General features: G+C 37.3%; 1 protein-coding gene across 4 annotated transcripts in view; it reads left to right on the forward strand.

The window, feature by feature from the left end:
• Positions 1-21794, forward strand: part of LRGUK (leucine rich repeats and guanylate kinase domain containing) — a 184240-nt gene that overhangs the window by 68002 nt on the left and 94444 nt on the right. For 3 of the 4 annotated variants that reach the window (XM_077136937.1, XM_077136857.1, XM_077137085.1), the window contains exons 11-14: positions 7518-7637; positions 14894-14990; positions 17655-17768; positions 20062-20263. In XM_077136937.1, the coding sequence (XP_076993052.1) occupies positions 7518-7637; positions 14894-14990; positions 17655-17768; positions 20062-20263 (533 nt within the window). The remainder of the gene's footprint in view (positions 1-7517; positions 7638-14893; positions 14991-17654; positions 17769-20061; positions 20264-21794) is intronic. The other variant, XM_077137026.1, reaches the window with a different exon arrangement.

The following is a 21794-nucleotide window of genomic DNA, read 5'->3' on the forward strand; positions in this document are numbered from 1 at the left end:
ATTAACTGGTAAATCATGGGGTACCTAGAAGTACAATAGAAGGACATTCTACTAAATTCTTGTTGGAGCTGTATAAACAAAAGAGTTCTAGGTCAAGTGAACAGAAATCTAACCTGAATTACAAAAACATAGAGTCACGGCCCCTTAATCAGTTCCCAGACTTGAGACAGTTTACAGACCCAGAGCCCCTTGAATGAAGGGAAGGCCAGGTCCCTTTGGGGGAGAATCCTGTTACACTGCCACAAATTTATACTGTTAATCTTCCTCCAAGCCTTCCCTAGGGAGACCAGCGGCCTTTTACCAGAGTAACTGTGCACTGGGGAGAAGGAAATAATCAGATATTTCGGGGATTATTAGACACTGGTTCAGAAGTGACATTAATTCCAGGGGACACAAAACATCACTCTTGTCCACCAGTCAGAGTGGGGGCTTATGGAGGCCAGGTGATCAATGGAGTTTTAGCTTAGGTCAATCTCACAGTGGGCCCAGTGGGCCCCCGGATCCATTTTGTAGTTATTTCCCAAGTTCCAGAATGTATAATTGAAATAGACATACTGAGCAACTGACAGAACCCCCACATTGGCTCTCTCAGTTGTGAAGTTTGGGCTGTTATGGTGGGAAAGGCCAAGTGGAAGCCATTAGAACTGCCCCTATCAAGCAAAATAGTTAATCAAAAGCAATACCGGATTCCTGGAGGAATTACAGAGATTACTGCCACTCTTAAGGACTTGAAGGATGCAGGGGTGGTGATTCCAACCACATCCCCATTCAACTCTCCTATTTGGCCTGTGCAGAAAACAGATGGGTCTTGGAGGGTGATAGTGGATTATCGTAAGCTCAACCAGGTTGTAACTCCAATTGCAGCTGCTGTTCCAGATGTGGTATCATTGCTTGAGCAAATCAGTGCCTCACCTGGTACCTGGTGTTTAGCTATTGATCTGACAAATGCTTTTTTCTCAATAGCTGTTAGTAAGGACCACCAGAAGCAGTTTGCTTTCAGCTGGCAATGTCAGCAATATACTTTCACTGTCCTACCTCAGGGGTTTATCAGCTCTCCAGCCCTATGTCATAATCTTGTCTGCAAGACCTTGATTGTTTTTCCCTCCCACAAGACATTACACTGGTCCATTATATTGATGATATCATGTTGATTGGACCTAGTGAGCAAGAAGTAGCAACTACTCTAGATTTACTGGTAAGGCATTTGCATGTCAGAGAATGGGAGATAAATCCAACAAAAATACAGGGACCTTCCACCTCAGTGAAATTTCTAGGTGTCCAGTGGTGTGGGGCATGTCGAGATATCCCTTCTAAGGTGAAGGAAAAGTTGCTGCATCTGGCCCCTCCTACAACCAAAAAAGAGGCACAATGCCTAGTTGGTCTCTTTGGATTTTGGTGACAATATATTCCTCATTTGGGTGTGCTACTCTGGCCCATTTATCAAGTGACCAGAAAAGCTGCTAATTTTGAGTGGGGACCTGAACAAGAGGAGGCTCTGTGACAGGTTCAGGCTGCTGTACAAGCTGCCCTGCCACTTGGGCTGTATGATCCAGCAGATCCAATGGTGCTGGAATTGTCAGTGGCAAATAGAGATGCTGTTTGGAGCCTTTGGCAGGCCCCTATAGGAGAATCGCAATGCAGACCCTTATGATTTTGGAGCAAAGCCTTACCATCTGCTGCAGATAACCACTATCCTTTTGAGAAGAGCTTATGGCTTGCTACTGGGCCTTAGTAGAGACTGAAAGCTTAACCATGGGCCACCAAGTAACCATGAGACCTGAGTTGCCTATCATGAGCTGGGTGTTGTCTGATCCACCAAGCCATAAAGTTGGACGTGCGCAGCAGCACTCTATTGTAAGATGGAAATGGTATATACGCGACAGGGCCAGAACAGGTCCTGAAGGCACAAGTAAGTTATATGAAGAAGTGGCCCAAATGCCCGTGGTCTCCACTCCTACCACATTACCTTCTCTTTCCCAGACCAGAGCTATGGCCTCTTAGGGAGTTCCTTAACAGTGAATTGACTGAGGAAGAGAAAACTCAGTCCCAGTTTACGGATGGTTCAGCACAATATGCAGGTACCACTCGAAAGTAGACAGCTGCAGTACTACAACCCCTTTCTGGGGTGTCCTTGAAGGACAGTGGTGAGAGGAAATCCTCCCAGTGGGCAGAACTTCGAGCAGTGCACCTGGTTCTTCATTTTGCTTGGAAGGAGAACTGGCCAGAGGTGCATTTGTATACTGACTCGTAGGCTATTACCTGGATGGTCAGGGACTTGGAAATAATTGGAAAATTGGTGACAAAGAGATCTGGGAAAGAAGTATATGGATAGACCTTTCTGAGTAGGCCAAAAACATGAAGATATTTGTGTCCCATATGAATGCGCACCAGAGGGTGACTTCCGCAGAGGAAGGTTTAATAATCAAGTGGATAAGATGACCCGTTCTGTGGATACCAGTCAGCCTCTTTCCCCAATAACTCCTGTCATTGCCTAATGGGCTCATGAACAAAGTGGCCATGGTGGTAGGGATGGAGGTTATGCATGGGCTCAGCAACATGGACTTCCACTCACCAAGGCTGACTTGGCTACAGCCACTGCTGAGTGCCCAATCTGCCAGCAACAGAGACCCACACTCAGTCCCCAATATGGCATCATTCCCCAAGGTGACCAGCCAGCTACATGTTGGCAGGTTGATTACATTGGGCCACTCCCTGCATGGAAGGGACAGCGATTTGTTCTAAGTGGAATAGATACATACTCTGGATATGGGTTTGCTTTCCCTGCACTCTATGCTTCTGCCAAAACTGCCATCCGTGGGCTTACAGAATGCCTTATCCATCATCATGATATTCCGCACAGCATTGCTTCTGATCAAGGAACACACTTCACAGCAAATGAAGTGCGGGCATGGGCACATGCTCATGGAATTCTCTTGTCTTACCATGTTCCCCATCACCCAGAGGCAGCTGGATTGATAGAATGGTGGGATGACCTTTTGAAAACTCAATTACGGTGCCAATTAGGTAGCAATACCTTGAGAGGCTGGGTAATGTTCTCCAGAAAGCTGAATATGCTCTGAATCAGTGTCCGCTGTATGGTGCTGTTTCTCCCATAGCCAGGATCCATGGGTCCAGGAACCAAGGGGTGGAAATGGGAGTGGTACCACTCACTACTACCCCTAGTGATCCAGTAGGAAAATTTTTGCTTCCTGTCCCTGCGACCCTGAGCTCTGCTGGTCTACAAGTTTTAGTTCCAAAAGAGGGAGTGCTTCCACCAAGAGAAACAACAATGATTCCATTGAACTGGAATCTAAGACTGCCCCTGGTCACTTTGGCTTCTCATGCCCCTGGATCAACAAGCGAAGAAGCGGATTACATTATTGTCTGGGGTGATTGACCCTGACTATCGGGGGAAATAGGAGTGCAAATACACAGTGGAGGTAAAGAGTTTTTTTGGAATATAGGGGATCCCCTACGGCATCTTTAAGTACCACCATGTGCTGTGTTTAAAATCAATGGAAAACTGCAACAACCTAATCCAGCTAGGACTACCAATGGCTCTGAAGGTTTGGGTCACCCCACCAGGCAAAGAACCACGGCCAGCTGAAGTGCTTGCTGAGGGTAAAAGGAACATGGAATGGGTAGTGGAAGAAGGTAGTAATAAATATGAACTATAACCACGTGACCAGTTACAGAAACAAGGACTGTAATGCTGTTTTGTTCCTGTTAGACTATTTAAGTTGTAAGATAACAAGTTTAAGAATGAATATTACCCAAGGACTTGCACTCTTCTCTGGAGAGATTTAATGTGTTTCCACTTATATGCAGGACAGTGGAGTATTATTATGTGAAAGAAAAAATATGTGTTTCATTGTTTTTTATTTAGAAATTATATATGGCTTAAGGTGATATGTATAGCTACCAAGCTGACAAGGGGTGGACTGTCATGGTCAAGTTCATGTGTCAATTTGGCCAAGTGGTGGTACCTGTTTGTCTGGTTGGGCAAGTGCTAGCCTGTCTGTTGCAATCAGGACATTTCATAGAATTAAATCATGATCACGTCAGCTGATTCCATTTGTAATCAGCCAAGGCGAGTGTCTTCTGCAGTGAGTGATCCTTAATCTAATCACTGGATGCCTTTTAAGGAGGATTCAGAAGGGACATACTCTCTTCCTGTTTCAACTGGTGAGCCTCTCCTGTGGAGTTTGTCCAGACCCTCCATTGGAATCGTTGGGTTTACAGCCTGCCCTGCGGATTTTAGATTCCGTGTTCCCATGGTCACATTAGTCACTTTTATAAATGTTATGTTTGTGAGTGTTCCCTGTTGATTCTGTTTCTCTAGAGAACCCTAACTAATACAGTGTTCAAATAATAAACTGGCCATACAAGATAAATTAGATAATGTGCTACCCAAAATATAGATTTTTTACCAAATAAACATCTCTTCATTTGGTCTCAGACAGAAGTTGACGTTGTAAAGTATGCCATAACATCCTTTACCCTGTATTTGGATTTACTGTCGTCTTATCCATATCTGGTTCATTCATATCTCTATTCAAAGTGTGATCCATTTTTCAACCTTTTTAACAGTTACTTTATGGGGTAATGCTGAATTTCATAGCTGTAGAGCTCTCACTCTGAAGTTCAGGTGTCACATAAATGCCTGAAGTTTCAGGAAACATATCAATTATACACACATAGCTCAATACCATAGTACCATCTTGCCTGACTATAGCATAATATCAAAACAAGAAAATGAACATTGCTACAATCCAGCAACCTTATTAAATTTCACCAGTTTCACATATATGTGTGTGTGTGTGTATTTAGTTCTATGCAATTTTATAATGTGTAGATTCATGTGAGAACCACCACAGTTAAGATGCAGAAAAGTTTCATTGCAAGGATCCCTTGTGCTACCCTTTTTATAGCCACACCACTTTGCTTTCTCTTCCCCTCCCTAAGCCCTGACAACCACTAATTCATTTTCTATTGCTATATAATGTTTCAGGAATATTATATAAATATAATCATATAACTTTTATGATCTTTTTTCTCTCAACCTAATTTCCTGGAGATTCAGCAAAATTGTTACGTGTTTATCAACATTTCATTCCTTTTTATTGCTGAGTAGTATTCCATGGTATGTATGCACCAGAGTTAAGTGTAACCATCCATCCACTGAAGGGTATTTGGGCTGATTCCAGTTTTTTGGTTATGTCAAATGAAGCTGCTTTGAACATTAATATACATGTTTTTTGCGTGAATGTAAGTTTCATTTGCTTGGTCATATGGCCAGCATATGTTTGATTTTCTTAAAAAACTGCCAACTTTTCAGACAGACTATACCATTTTATATACCCACCACCAATGGATGAGTGATCCTGTTTCTCTGCATCCTCGCCAGCATTTGGTGTCATCACTTTTTAAAAATTTTTAGCCATTCTAGTAAGTGTATAGTGATATCTCATTGTGGTTTTAATTTGTATTTCTCTAATGGCTATGCATATTGAATTTTTCATGTTCTTATTTGCTATCTGTATATCTTTGTCAGAGAGGTGTCTGTTTCTGTCTCGGCCTACTTTCTAATTTGATTGTTGTTTATTCATTGTTGAGTTTTAAGTGTTCTTTATATATTCTAGATGCTAGTTCTTTGTCACTTTGTGGTTTGCAAATATTTTCTTCCAGTCTCTACTTTGTCTTTTTATCTTAGCTTCTTATAGGACTTTTTGTAGAACAAAAGTTTTAAAGTTTGATGAGGTTCAATTTATCAGTTTTCCTTTTTATGGATCATACTTTTGGTGTCAAGTTTAGGAACTCTTTACCTAGTCTTATGTTTTTTTTTTTTCTAAAATATTTATAATGCATATTTACCAATTAAGTCCATGATCCATTTTGTGTTAATTTTTGTATAAAGTGTAAGGTTTAGGTTTAAGTTTGTTTTTTAGCCTATGGATACCCAATTGCAAAAATTTCCTTTTTGGGAAAGGCAGTATTCCTCCATTGAATTGCTTTTTCACCTTTGCCAAAACATCTATTGGTCATATTTTGGTGGACTTTTGTTTTGTTTTTTTTTGTTTTTTTCTTTTATTTCTTTTTAATTTAAAACCAGTTTCTCTTAAAGCATGGAGTGTGGTACTTTCTCTAGTTTAGTCTTTATGTTCCTTCTAGTTTAGTCTTTATTTCTGGAATGAATTTTTTCTTTTATTTCTAATAATTTCCTAAAGCTTTAAAATTCTGTTTATGTTGTTTTTATGCCTTATACTATTTTCTTCTTCTGTTGCTTTTTAAAAATGTTAAAAGATATAGTGGCTTGCTTTCTGAGATTTCCTGTCTCTGTTCCCTTCCTTTGCTTTGGTCTATACTTTCTCTTTCTTTTGTCACTCTTTGCTCAATTTTCTCCTCAATGTGGGTCCTCATATGAGAAGAAAGCTTTAGTGAGTCTTACCTTCTCATTGAACTTATTGAATATTAGAAGCACAAAACCTTACCTAGTTTCAGCCTGCTTGCTTTCTAGTGATTACCCATTGGCTATTTTGGGGTCCCCTTGTTCTCAGGTCTGTCTGATGTTGCCTCTTGGCTCCCTTCTTCTTCTTCCTGCAAAGATTCCAATGCCACACAGTTTTATGTTTTTTTTTAAATAAATATTTTCTATGGATTTTTGCTCTCAAATTTTTCTGTTTTTATGTGAGTGTATTGAGAGATTGAAACCTCTGCTGCCACCACCCACATCTTCACAGAGTCCAAACCTCAGCATGTATTTTTTAAACATATAAAAAGGATATTTTATTTTATATTTCCTTAATTTATGTCATGAGTGAAGTCCAGATCCATCAGCTCAATCCAGCATATTTTAGGAAATTTCATTAATATACTCATTCTTTAGTCCTTTCTTTAAAGCCTGGAAACCATGCTTATGTATCAGCTTTTACTTTATTAGTTGTGACTTTGAACAACTCAATTAACCTCTATGAACTTTAGTTCCTCACATGTTACATGGAGAAAATAGGCTTCTGTGATAATTAAATGAAGTAATACATGTAAAATTGAATAGTGCCTGGCGCATAGTAATTGCCCAGGTAAATTTTAGTTATTTCTGTTAAGTTTGCTTTGCATATCTGTGTTTGCAACCAATAGGTATGGAATATTGAAATTGAATGGTCAGAGGCCAGTTTTATTTCTTTCATTTTCAAGTTCTTGGGTAATACTTTACTCTAGCAATCAAGAACTAGTATATCCTACCGTATTTTTCTTTTTAAAAACTCTTGTTAAAGTGAATTTACATGTATTTGAATTTTACCTGATTTATTTCTAGGCTATGAATTTATTTTTGATATGTTATATGACTTCCTTCTGGAAAGTAGGACTAGCCTTCTTTTCAGAGTGTACATATGGCAGCTACTCATTTAATTGAATTAATTATGTCCTTGGCATAGAACTTTACGTATTGGATGTAGTTAATACCCTGCATATCTGACTGGAGTAGGGCAATAATTGACTCTTTTCCTGTGTTGTAGCACCCTTCCTAGTCTGGATGCCCCTTATCCCATGCTGATATTAGCTGGTCCTCAAGCTTGTGGTAAACGAGAACTTGCCCACCGCCTCTGCAGACAATTTAGTACTTACTTCAGATATGGGTAAGTTTATAAGTTATAAGTGACTTATAAGGCTTTAAAAATCTCAGATATTGCTGATTTTGGCTGTTCTAAGGAAGTTAAAAAATCAACAAAACCATTTAATATCAGAGTTATATTTTATAGCAGGGCTAGAAGAGGTAAGTGAATGGGATGGTCAATAGATTAACTCTTGGTAAGGACAAAGCAATATGAAAATTTTAGTCCTCGAAGGTAAATTATTGATAATATTAAATCAGTGTGATTACATGGTTTTGGAATGATTTAGGTGTTTGATTATTGTGCCATTCTGGTCCAAATGGTAGGGTTAATTTCTAAAGTATACTACTGATAATATAAGAACTTAAAAGTAAAAGAAGAAAAAAATTTGTCTTTTGTGACCCAAATAGTAAACACACATCAGGAACCCCCTCCCCACCAACATGGCTCATCCATATAGTTATTACCCCATTTCCACAGGAAACTCATTAACTTCTTTGCCATTTATTACATTGTGATATACACTGTATTATTTTTAACTTCAATCTTCTGAAAATTTAATTTAACTCAGCACTAGCTCAGATCCCTCTCCAGGGTTTGAAAATACTCATTTTTTAAATTAAGCATAATGGTGTCTGAACGCAGGATTGCTCTGTTGCCATGGCACGTGATAGCATGAATGATAGTGTTGTGACATGTGGAAGGCAGGTCTATACCCCAGTGACAGCCCTGCCTGGTCTCTGCGTGGAACACATGCTGACAACACTTCAGCTTCTTTATTTCCAGGAAGGTCTTTCCCATTAGTGACATATTTCAGGAGGAAGTAAAGAGAAGGGATGGTAAAATTTTTCCTTTATTTTTCCTCAGTTTAGCATTCAGTATAGTTTTGTTTTTCTGGAGAAAATATTTTGCTGAGTGGTTTCCTAGTCAAAATAGAGGAAGGTACCAGAAAAACTAGAACTATCTACAATAACCTGTAGTAGGATTTACAGACTCTGTAGAGGTTTCTGAGAATTTTTAATCATCATTATGTTCTCTTAAACTGGTTTTCTCTTTTATTTATTACATATGGCAAAGAAATTGCTTTTAATCAGTGTTGTCTATCAGTTAGCTGACAATGTGACTACAAAGATATATAACTGTTTTTGTTTCTTAAATGCTGCTGGAATGCCATATACCAGAAATGGAATGACTTTTTAGAAGGGAACTTATTAAGTTACAAGTTTATAGCTCTAAGGCCATAAAAATGTCCAAACTAAGGGATCCAGAAAAAGATCTTGACTCAAGAAAGGCCAGTGGGTCTGGAACACTTCTGTCAGCTGGGAAAATGAGAGGCATTTGCTGGTGCTTTGACTTCTGGTTTCAAACAGCTTCCCTTGGGGCATTTTCTTTCTGTATCTCCAGATGTCTCCGTATCAGCTCTGAAGCAACTCCAATGTTTCCCTTTTAAAGGACTCCAGTAAACTACTCAAGCCCCATCTTGAATAGGCAGAGTCACATCTCCATCTAATCTAAAGGTCACCCCTACAGTTGACTGAGTCAATTTCCTTAGAAACAATCTAATCAAAAGTTCCACCCTAAACAATATTGAATTTAAAAATATACATTGAATCAGAATTAAAGGACTTGGCTTTTCTGGGTTATGCAATAGTTTCAAGCGTGCACAATAGGATAGCAAGAAAAATAAATACAGATTATTTTCTAATGTTACAAAAGTTCTCTCCCTTAAGCTACCTGTGTTCAGTGTAAATACTGTTTTAAACAGGTTCATTTTTTTAGATATCTGAAGTTAACAGTCCTCATTTCAGCAACTGTAGAATAGAAATACCATGGTATCATTTAATAGTTAATAAAATTTAAATGCTCTGAAGTAACATAAATAAATTACAAATTAATATTAGAGTAAAAATTTATAGAATGCCATTATGCTCATATGATGGGGTGGGAGCACTAAACCTGTTTGAAAAGATAAAGTTAATACAATGAGTGGAGGGTCAGACTAGGATAAAATGTGCTGTTGTGCTAATGTGTAAATCTGGTACCTTAGAAAGGACCATGCCTTTCTCTAGTTAGAATTCTTTTCACATCTCTGACTCAATTTTTGTTGAAAATAATTGGTAGCCCAGTCCTCTTATTTACCTGTAATATGAATTGCTGAAGGAAAGCTTGGTCATATGTGTTCTTGGAGGCATTTATTGATTCATCATCATGATTCTGGCCAGTCTACCCCCTACATTCTTACCTGGATAGGCACCCCAAATATTCATTTTCATTACCTTCGACATTTCCCTATTAGAATGCTTATTCTGTCATGCCTGTAATTGATTTATTTGATATCTGTTTTCTTTGCTCATTTCTCAAGCCATTGAGGGTAAGGACGTTGTCTACCTACTCATCATTGAGTTATCAGTGCCCTGCATATGGCCTGGCATATTATACCTGCTTGAAAAATATTTTTTAAATGAATGACTAACTGATTACTTGAGTAAATGAATTAATAGTATATACAACATTAAGTAGGAAATTACTGGAATAAAAAATAGCATAGATGACTTCCCCCAACCTCTACTGATGAATCTGTGGAGTGATAGATAGGTTCATTCATTTGTTCATTTTTTCAGTAAATAGTTATATTCCTCCCACATGCTAGGCCTGAGAATACAGCTGGAATGAGATTGGTGAGGTCCTGGCCATAATGAAATTTGCAGTCTAGTGGGGGAATACAGACTTTCAATATTTAGTGCCATGTGAAATTTGTGTGGAGGCTTAAGATGACAAAACAAAGCCCTAAAATTAGCTTTAGGCTCCTATACTATTACGGCTGTGACTGCTAATGTTCTCTCCTGGATGGAATTAGTGGCAATAGGAAATATACTTCTAGCTGGTCCTGCCCCCCCGCCCCCCACTCACCCACCCTAGCCACTCATCCACCCATCTCCTTTGTAGGCTCCTTGCATCACCCACCTTCTCATTGTCACCCACATTGAGGAGGGAGTCAGCATTTGTTCAATGGCAAATCATTTAAGAATTCCATCAAGGCATGGATCAAAGTCCATATCATTGGATAAAAGAAGGGTGTTAAGTACCTTGTGATTTTATCCATTGAAGAAGCAAGACAGTACCATCATTATATCCAGCAACTTTCTAATGAAAGTTGAAGATAAAAACAAGGCGTATCCTCAAGGAAAAGCCATTAGTCTTGTTTAGATTTTCTTTTATTCTTTATCCAACAAATTCCACGGATTTTTAATTAAACAGAAGATAAAAAACATGAACACAGCCTCACAATGAAACATATAAACATTTACAAAGCTACTTTCTCTGCCATTTACTTGAATCTTTACTTTCCCTCCTCTTAATTTCATTTTCTCCTGGTATTTAGTCTTCCTTTTTAAATTGCACTGACCCAAGACCAAGAAACTTAATAAAATTTTCATATGCTAAGCTGTATATCCACATACATAAATATTAAAAATATAACTCATGGTATAACAAATATTGGTGCAGCTGAGAGATTTTTCTCTAGTCTTAGGTTTTAATTTTACTATTTGTTCTTGATTTTAGAAATAGGTTGGAGGGTGTTCTTTCTGTATTAGTTATGAGTAGCCTGGAGAGATATATTTATTGCTTTCAGAGTCTCTCTACTTCCAACCTTACAATACTGCACAAATTGGTGGCTTCCTGGAAGAGTGTTAGATAATGAGGGAAACACAAGATGATACCCAGTCTGCCCATTTATCTTCTAGATATAAGGCAATGAAACTGATCGGTTGGTCATGAAAGAACAGCTGTCTTCTTCCTTAGATCTCTGTTTTGTAGCACTTTCTATTTTCATAATCTTCTTATGATGTTGAGTACCAAATGTGTTTCTTTTTTATTTGTAGCAGAGTAATTCAGTCAAGTAAAAGACCACAGCTATTTAGTTAAATGGAATGGCTTGAGCTTCAGACATCTAAATGCAGACTGATCTAATATGTTAATTTATACAGATATGACAAACTGGTAGAATGGTTCATTTATTCATTCAAACAGTATTTATTAAGCTCTGCCCATATGCCATGTGCTGGTGATAAAACTGGGCAGACCTGGACCAAGTCCTGACCGTGTGCAATTCACTAGCAGATTTTCACAGGTAAATGCTACCTACTGAGATGGTGAGATGAGTGCTCTGGAGAGGGGAGAAAAGAGCTGTGTTGGAAGCTGTGGTGGAAGACATAAAGGAGGACTGGGAATGCGGGGCTGGAGGAGGGCCACATTCCAGAAAAGAAGAACAACAGGCACATTTGATTAGTTGGAAGAACACATTGTGGTGTGGCTAAGCTGAAGTATGAAGTGAGATGTAAGATTAGAAAGATAAAACAGGTGCCTGATCATAAAAGGTCCCTAAGCAGGGAAGTTGTGTGATCACCATTGCCACTGTCTGCCATTTTGGAAACGGCTTGGGAGAGGGATGGCTGAGCCAAGGAGACCAATTGGAGTGTCATGACTGGGGATGATGGCATGAGTTAGGAAAGTAATGTGTAGTTACTGACAAATAGACAGAGTGATGACTTCATGGAATTTGTTCCTCAGCCATAGAATGTGCTGAACTCTTCTGGTTTCATACCCAGCAATATATTGACATATATTTGCATTGGTCATTAGGACCATATTAAATTAATTACCAACTGCCATTCAAAGAGTTCATTTACCAACAAAATGGCATGCTATAATATGTTCGAATCTAGATGAGCATATAGCCAAGCTTCTGCTTAAATATTTGCAGTCACAAGAAGTTCATTATTTCCTAAAGCAATCTGATTCAGAGTTGGAATTATAAGTCTGCATGCTTCTGACTCATCCTGAAAAATTATACTTCCTCATCCACCTGCTAGCTCTTCCTAGACGCTTTCTTCCTATTACATTGTCCTGAATTTTAAAATATTCGATTATTTGGCCTGGCCTTCTGGATCTTCCTGTTTACTCTGTCTCTAGGGACTTGATTTGTTAGTATCATCCATGTCAAGTGGCCAGTAAATCGGAGCATTGAGTTGGTCCATTAAAGGGCTTTAAAATGTCTAGATTTACCTTTGGACCTTCAGGACCAGTATTGAATACTGGGTTTAATCTCTAACTCAGTTATTTTGTCTGTCAAGTGAAACTAAGAGGAACAATGGTTTCCATTGCAAACCATGATTTAACTAATTCATAAATAAGAAATTCTTGGAAATGTAAATTATAATTGAAATTATATTTAGACAGGGAAGAAGAGAGATACTGAAAGCAATGGCCCAAGCCAATTTCTTTGTTTAAAACTTGGCATCACATTTTCTAAGTTTAGTGAAACATTGCTCTTCATATGAAGTGTCCCTTTTCTAAGATATTCCTATTTAGTCAGCATACACAGTAAAACCTTCTTTATGTGAAAATTGGATGACAGATTAAAAAAACCACAGGTCATCTTAAAGTCCTGCTTAATAGAAAGTTCCACAGTGGATGCAGCTTCTGTCATCAGCATTCTCCACATCAATGAAGCCAACTCTTTGTTTACCTGCCTGGAAGCTTCAAATTGCTTCTTTGCTTTGTCTTCCTTTAAGAAATTCCTGTCGCTCAATTCCTTTGTTGGGAAATGTAAATTCAGCGTAGTGTGTAAAGGCTATGCTAAGGGTTTGTGGCACGGGATGCCAAATCACTGATTTATCTTTTCTGACTGTCAAAGACACCTATAGACAGAGGGTCTCAGGTCTCTGCCAAGGCATCTGAGGAAATGCCAGTGTATTCAACCAACATAACAAATTTCACAGTGTTTTGACAGTCTTCTATTGGAATGTATTCTCTATCCTGAGTATACAATTTGAATGTAATCAGAAGACCTTAAAATTTACTACTATAGTTCATTCTTAATTATAACAGAAGGGAAACAATGGTATGAATTATAAAAAGTTGTTTGTCTTTTTTATCTGTGATAGACAGGCTTTAGAGCTTGCAAAAGTGCCCCCTTAATTAGTGTGATTTTTAAAAAGAATTGACTTTGAAGTCATCTTGGCATTGCTATTGACTAGTACTACTTAACTGCTATGCCTCAGTTTCATCATTTAAAAAATAAAATAATAGCACCTATCTCATGGCTTTTGTGAAGGATAAATGAACTGACATGTCAAGTATTCAACTATTTTCTTCTCCTATTTTAAAACTACAAGATAATCTAAAAATCAGTTTTTGCATTACCAGAATTTAACTTTGGGAGAGCAGAATGATATGGAATTATAAGAAATTGAGAATCCTGGTCTAGTTGGAACATCCATATTCTAGCTCTGGGACCGACAGTAGCCTGCTATGTGACCTTGGACAAGTCTTTTCATTGTCATCTAGAAATCGGAGTTCATAACAACCATGATCCACTCCACGTTTCCTTTGTTCATTCATCTTATAAATATTTATTTGAATATCTACTTGGTACCAAGTATAGTGAAGGCAGTGGTGAACAAGACAGAGTCCTCCCCTCATGATAATTCCTACGTTCTATTGGAGAAGATAGGCAAAAAAATCCCCCATAGAATGTATAAAAAAAGGCAGTTCTAGTGATAGCCATGGGGGTCTGATGGGAGGGATGCTACTTTAGACAGGGGTCAGCAAAACTTCTCTGGTTCAGTTGAGAATTCTATTTGGCATATGCATCATGATTTCCTGCAAGAGCTTTATATACTGTCAATAAGCACTGGCAGCAGAGCATGGAGGTCACCTCTGCCCTCAAGCATGGAGGAGATGGGGTCCTGAACAGTAAATGTGATTGGCAGATGCACTGAGGCCACGGAAGTATATGGCAGAGGTGCATAATCCAGCCATAGGGGATTAGGAAAGGCTTTTTGGAGGAAGTGACACTTCAACCAAGTCCTGAAAGACAAGTGGGTTAGTCAGGAGGACGGAGGGAGGGGAAGGATGTAGGAAATGCCCACAGATCAGAGAGAACATGGGTAGAAAGTATATGAATGATGACTTTGCTTATACTTTTTTAATTATTATTTTTGCTTATAATTTTTAAGTCTCATTTTATAATGATAAATATAAAGAAGTGTAATAGATAATTTGTTGTTGATAAGCCAAAATTTCTATAATCCCTATAGCGCATAACAACTGAATGTAGTCTAGCTTTTTCAAAACCATACTGTTCTCACATTTCTTTTACTTTATGCTTTGTAATCCATGGATCAATTTTGCTTCTTAAAACATATTGTATCCTGAAGACAGTTTCATTTTGAATTTCAAGTTGATAGACTAGGTTATTTATTTTTTATTTTCAGGGCCTGCCACACCACAAGACCTCCTTACTTTGGAGAAGGGGATCGAGTTGATTATCATTTTATCTCACAAGAAATTTTTGATGAAATGCTAAACATGGTAAGAATGTTCTTTATTATTATTATTTAATATATATATTTAATTTTTATTAATAAAGCCAATCAACATACAACACGAACAATACAATTCTTTTTTAAATTAAAAAAATAAAAACAAACAAAAATATTCTTAACATATGATCATTCCATTCTACATATATATCAGCACTTCACAATATCATCACATAGTTGCATATCCATCATCATGATCATTTCTTCAAACATTTGCATCAATTCAGAAAAAGAAATAAAAAGACAACAGAAAAAAATTCATACATACCATCCTCCTTACCCCTCCCTTTCATTGATCACTAACATTTCAATCTAGACTTATTTTAACATTTGTTCCCCCCATTATTTATTTTTATTCCATATGTTTTACTCATCTGTTGATAAGGTAGATAAAAGGAGCATCAGGCACAAGGTTTTCACAATCACACAGTCACATTGTGAAAGCTGTATCATTATACAATCATCTTTAAGAAACATGGCTACTGGAACACAGCTCTACATTTTCAGGCAGTTTCCTCCAGCCTCTCCATTATATTTTGACTAACAAGTTGATATCTATTTAATGCGTAAGTATAACCTCCAGGATAACTTCTTGACTCTGTTTGGAATCTCTCAGCCATTGACATTTTATTTTGTCTCATTTCGCTCTTCCCCCTTTTTGCAGAGAAGGTTTTCTCAATCCCTTGATGCTGAGTCTCAGCTCATTCTAGGATTTCTGTCCCACTTTGCCAGGAAGGTCTACACCCCTGAGAGTCAGGTCCCATGTAGACAGGGGGAGGAAGCGGTGAGTTTGCTTGTTGCGTTGACTGGAGAGAGAGGCCACATCTGAGCAAAAAAGGAGGTTGTTCTCTGGGGGTAACTCTTAGGCCTGATTTTAAGTAGTCTTGACCTATCCTTTGTGGGGTTAAGTTTCATATGAACAAACCCCAAGATTGGGGCTCAGCCTATTGCTTTTGTTGTCCTCACTGCTTGTGAGAATATCAAGAATTCTCCACTTGGGGAAGTTGAAATTTCCCCCTTTCTCACCATTCCCCCAAGGGGACTTTGCAAATACTTTTTTTCTCTCTGTTCAAATCACTCTGGGATTTATTGGGGCATGATTCTGGCCAAACATACAAAATCTTATGCCCTACTGAAGGTTCCATGTACTTATGGTGTTCAATTAAGCTGTCCACATAAGTTATATTAGGAACTGCACACTAGTCAAAATATAAATTTTGTACCAAGTAAACATTTTTTGCTTTAGTCTCACACATAAGTTAAAATTTTAAAATATTAATTACCATCTATTTTCAACACCGTGCAATAATTACATCCCTTTGTTCTTCCTCATGCAAAAACATTTTTAAATTTGTACATTTAGTCACTGCCATTATAATGTTCTTTATTTTTATTGCATAAGAATTGCATTTTTGGGGGGCAGAAATACAGGAAATAGAGGGAAAAAGAGAAGAACAACATTTTGTGTTTGTGATGAGAGATGGTTCTTATTGGCTGTTTTCTAAAACTACATCGTTGTTCATATTCTTCTAGATTTTATGATCTTGGAGAAAATATTGCAAATTTTCAATAAAACTCAATGAGTAGATGTTTTAACAAAATAGAGCTGAAAACACTATCAGAGAGAGAAAGGAAAACAGAGAAAGACAGAGAGCTAATTGAGGGAATGAAACATTAAGGATTTTTATTGTTGAGTTTTAAACTTTTAGATTTTGGCTTATCATCATCCACAAGAGACGCATTCCTCACTGACCTACCCCATCCAAAGAGATTTAGTGCAGCCTTGGAAGTTTTCACCTCATTATTTATTTCTAAAATAATGTATATGAGGTATCAGACTTTGCCAAGGCCATTTTCATTTTTATATCTTCTATTGTCATCACCCTCCCAGCTTAGATTAGACCTAGTGCTTGGTAAATTTGATATTGTTAAAGAAAAACTTGCAAATAATTTTGAGAGATGCATTTTAACTTGCATTCTGGGGGGAGGGAGAACAGCTTTCAGAAGAATTGGGTTTCCAGAATACAGAGAGAAAAAGTATTTATAGTTCAAATGACCATAGGGTAGACAATAATCCTGTTTAATAATATGTGGGGCAATTTTAATAAAAAGCTACTTTTATAAGGAGAAACAAGATGGGTCTGTTTTCTTGGCTTATCTCAGGATGCAAAGCTTTTAGGAAGTCCCTGTAAATCATGGACTTCAGGAATTACCCATTATTTACGTCTTATCTTGGAATGCCAGGCTTTTGGGAATGGAAGCCTTTTCTGAGCTACCTGGTATGCTGGCATGGCTGAAATGGCTGAGGCAAAGAGCAAGCCGTCAGTTTTGCTCCCTCAATGATGAGAGAGTGTGTGGTTCAGGTTTGGCTGGAAGGGATAAGCAAAGTGGTCTGTTCTACCACTTCACTGCCTTCACTCCCTAATGTTTTGTCAGCAGAGTATTTCCAGAACCCTTGTTTTTTTGACTAAGAGTCTGATTACATTTCTTTATCACAGTTTAATATTAAGTTTTAATTGTCATTGCCATATAGTTGCTAATGTTTATAATTTTTTATGGAATTGTATAAAAATAAGCATCAAATTATTTTACTTATATAAAATTCCATTATGGTGGCTAGTATATGAAAATCTTCGTACTTTTTAAATTTCAGGGGAGATTCATACTAACGTTTAATTATGGTAATCACAATTATGGATTAAATAGGGACACTGTAGAAGGCATCGCAAGAGATGGTTTAGCGAGCTGTATTCATATGGAAATAGAAGTAAGTGTTTTTCATTCAGTTAATTTATTTTTTTATGTGTGTATGAGTTTGGATATATATCTATAGAGAGAGATTTGAGGTGGGCTACAATGTGTAGCCAGGGCACCATGCTAGCCACAAGAGGAATGAATAACACAGTATGAGAAATTAAATTATTCATTAGTATGGGGGAAGCAAATCAGGAAAAGCTTAAATGACAGGAATGAGATTACAATTCAAGACATCTCACTTATACTATGAGTAAAACTGCCACCCAAACTTATTTTCTAAGTTTTTTCCTCATGAAATTATCCTTTTTCTTTTTATATATAAAACAAAAAAGTTGCCATTGTAACCATTTTCAAACGTACAATTCAGTGACATTACATACGTTTACAATTTTGTGCTACCATCACCACCTTCCATTACCAAAACCTTTTCATTACCCAGAACAGAAACTCTGTACCCATTAAGCAATAAGTCCCTATTCTCCCTCCCCACAGCTACTGCTAACCTCTAAACCTACTTTCCTTCTCTATGAGAATTTCCTTTTTCTTTTAGACCATACTCTGTTTGTATAAAAGTGACAATAGATAAAGGCAGATTCTCACAAGGTGTGGAACTGTTTGCCTATCCCTGCAGGAGAATGGAAGCCCTGTGCACTTGACATTGCTCCTTCATTCTTTCTTCTGGTTCCTGCATTCTTTATGGGAGACCTGTGGGCTATGCTATCATTGACTCCAGTTGCTCACTGTTTGCAATATTTGCATACTTCTAGCAATTTAGACTTGCAGATTTCAGATTTTCTACCTGTCTCAATATCAGTTTTCTTGCTCATCATTTATACAGCTATTTCTCCAAATTTAAGATCTAGAGTAAAACCATGAATATCCTACTCACTTGTTTTAAAAACATTTAGCTTTATTAAATATTTGAAATTTCAAAGACTATTAATAATGCTTAGTTACCTTCACTGAGCATGATAACACTTTTTTAATCAGAAAAAAATTATAGGGTGGGCCACGTGGCTCAGCAGGCAGAGTTTTCACCTGCCATGCCAGAGACCTGGGTTTGTTTCCCACTGCCTGCCCATGTAAAAAAAAAAAAAAAAAAATTATAAAAATGATTCAGTTAAACCAAACTTACAGAAAACAAAACCTAAGCAAGCCTAGTATTCCTTTACTGTGGACTCTGAATCTTTCTGACTCTTTTCTGTTGTAACTTAATGGAGCGGGAGACTTTAATTCCTTTTTTGACTACTTATATAGGTGTAAATTGATCGTGGTTCCTTTGGCTATTTAATTTTAACTTCATAATCCTTCAGTTATTTCTTATCTTTCTGAAACTGCTTGTTTTTGCATCTTTAGGGAGCTTTTCTTTGTTTCCATGCTAGTTAGCAAAAACAAGGAAAGACCTTTCCCGAGCAATTTCTTCCTTGGGCAGGGCAGAGACAAAACTCAACGTTTTCTTTCTTGTGTGCAGAAATTCTCTACCCCTTGTGTCTGCCCTTTTCTTCTTCAGCTGTTCTCCAAGTGCTGGCTCCTGTTTTCATTTGTTTCTCCTTTTTTACTCAGTTACAAGAGGGTGGGTTTATAAACCATGCTTTATTCACACATTTCTTCCCAGCTTAAACATTTTTCCAAACTGTACTTGTCATTGATTCTTTCAAAAACTGCCTTTAAAAAGAGAGTATATTTATTCCCACTGAGATTTTAAAACATGAATTTTGATCATGGAGTTAAACTAAAGATGATAGAATAGAAGAGACTTTAGAATTCCTTTGGAATAACTCTTTCATTTTGCTCATGAGATACCTGATACCAGGTTGCTGGGTTAGAAACCAGCAAGGCTCCCAAGGAGATGACAAAGGGATAAAAGAGAAGCCATTTCTCCCTGGTAAGATCTTTATCTCCTGGTGCTACAAGGATGCCTTTTAAAATGTAGGGTTTAAATTACTTTTCAGTAATAAAGACACAGAATTGCTGTGAATGTAGCTATTTTTGTCTAGCCATATTGTTCTTTAGCACTCATATTCATTAGAATGATTAGTTAGAGGATACCAGGTGGAATGAATTCTAATATTTCCAGAGACATTTTAGTATTTGATAAACACAGGAAAGTAATCCAATCTTGAGATATTTATAGTAAAATAGTAACTAATTATAAAGATAAAATAAATATTTCAATATTTTTCAACTTTATTAAGATAAAATAAATATATTACAACTTATTATACCTATGTTGTCAAATATCTCCAAAATGATTTCTAAATTGTTATATCTATTTCCAATTTATCTTTCCTTTAATCTCAAAGGGTGTGAGAAGTTTGAAATGTTCCTATTTTGAACCTCGATATATCCTGGTGGTGCCCATGAATAAGGAAAAATATGAGGGTTACTTGAGGCGAAAAGGATTATTCAGTCGTGCTGAGATTGAATTTGCTGTCTCCAGAGTAGACCTTTATATTAAAATTAATCAGAAATTTCCAGGATATTTTGACGCAGTAATCAATGCAGGTCAGTAACTTTCTGCAAAGTTTTGATTTTGAAGTGTGAGATCACTGGGTTAAAAGTTTTTTTTATTGGAAAGAAAAGGGGGAAAGATAACTTCCTTGTAACAGTGAATCACAAAGAGCTGCAAAGAGGAGTAAGAATCCAAGAGCTCTTGGGATCTAACCCTGCTAATACCTTTTAACTTTCCACTGTTTCAGTCTGAGAATGATCTTTATTATTTCTTAAGATCTTAGCTAATAAGATTTGTGTAAAACAAGCCTTGATTAGGTTTCTTCCTTAAGGGACATTATGAGAACAAATACATCATTTGAAGTACTTATTTAAATTTCCAGGAAGGTATATAGGAATCCCAGGTGATTGTACCATAATCTACATATAGATAAAAACTCTACTACTAAAAATATCAAAACCATGAAAATATGTGTGTAAAACAAACATGTTCAAGCACTAGCTTAGACGTGCCTATTTATTTGAAATAGTGGTCTGTGGGAGAAGTTATGAAAACATGGAAATTTCTGTATATTTTTTAAACTCAGTGCATTATACAGCCATAAAAGGGAATGGGAAAGCTCTCTATGTTCTGGTAAGGAAAGATCTTCAAACTGTACTGAAACTGAAAAATCCAGGTTCACAACTGTAGGTATAGAATGCTGTCATTTACGTAAAGAAAAAGAACTATATACTCATACTTTCTTGGACTGCATAAAGAAAAATGACTGGATGAATCTTCAAGAAACTATTACCTATTTGGTGGGGGATTGGATGGAAGGGGACCATTAGGTTGAACCATATGAAATTGTTCATATTCAACTACCTTAACCTACATAACCAGCATTTTCATATAGGATAAGCTAATACTTTTTGATCTCAGAAACATGTAAATGTCTTATATAATGTCTTAGTTTTCTACTGTTGCATGATACATTTTCACATTTAACAGCTTAAAACAGCAACCATTTATTAACTCACAGTTCTGGAGGTCTGAAATCTGGTATGACCTACCTGGTTCTCTTCTCAGGGTGCTACAAGGCAGAAAGTAAAATGCCAGAGCTCCTTTCCAGGAGCACTGGGGGAAAATCTGCCCCAAAGCTCATTCTTCTTGTTGGTGAAATTCAGTTCTTTGTGATTGTAGGACTGAGGTTTCTGTTTCCTTATTGGCAATCTGCCTGGGGATTATTTTCAGTTCCTATTCATGGGCCTCCCCCATCTTCAAACCAGCAGCATGGTGAATCCTCTTCAGGCCTTGAAGCTCTGACTTTTTCTTTTTCATCAGCCAAAGAAAACCTCCAGCTTTAAAGGGCCCATGTGATTAGGTTAAACCTACCTGGATAATCTCCCTTTTTGGTTAATCCAAAATCACCTCATTAGTATGTTGATTTCATCTGCAAAACTTCCTTTTGCCATAGGAGATAACATCATTATGGAAATATTTCCAAACATTTACAGGTTCTATCCACTCTTAATGGGAGGAGATTATACAAGGGCAAAGGGTCCTTGGGGGTCATGTTAGAATTCTGCATAAGACAGTGATCAT

Source organism: Tamandua tetradactyla, chromosome 1 (genome assembly GCF_023851605.1).
Source record: "Tamandua tetradactyla isolate mTamTet1 chromosome 1, mTamTet1.pri, whole genome shotgun sequence".
In the NCBI taxonomy this organism is placed as follows: Eukaryota; Metazoa; Chordata; class Mammalia; order Pilosa; family Myrmecophagidae; genus Tamandua; species Tamandua tetradactyla.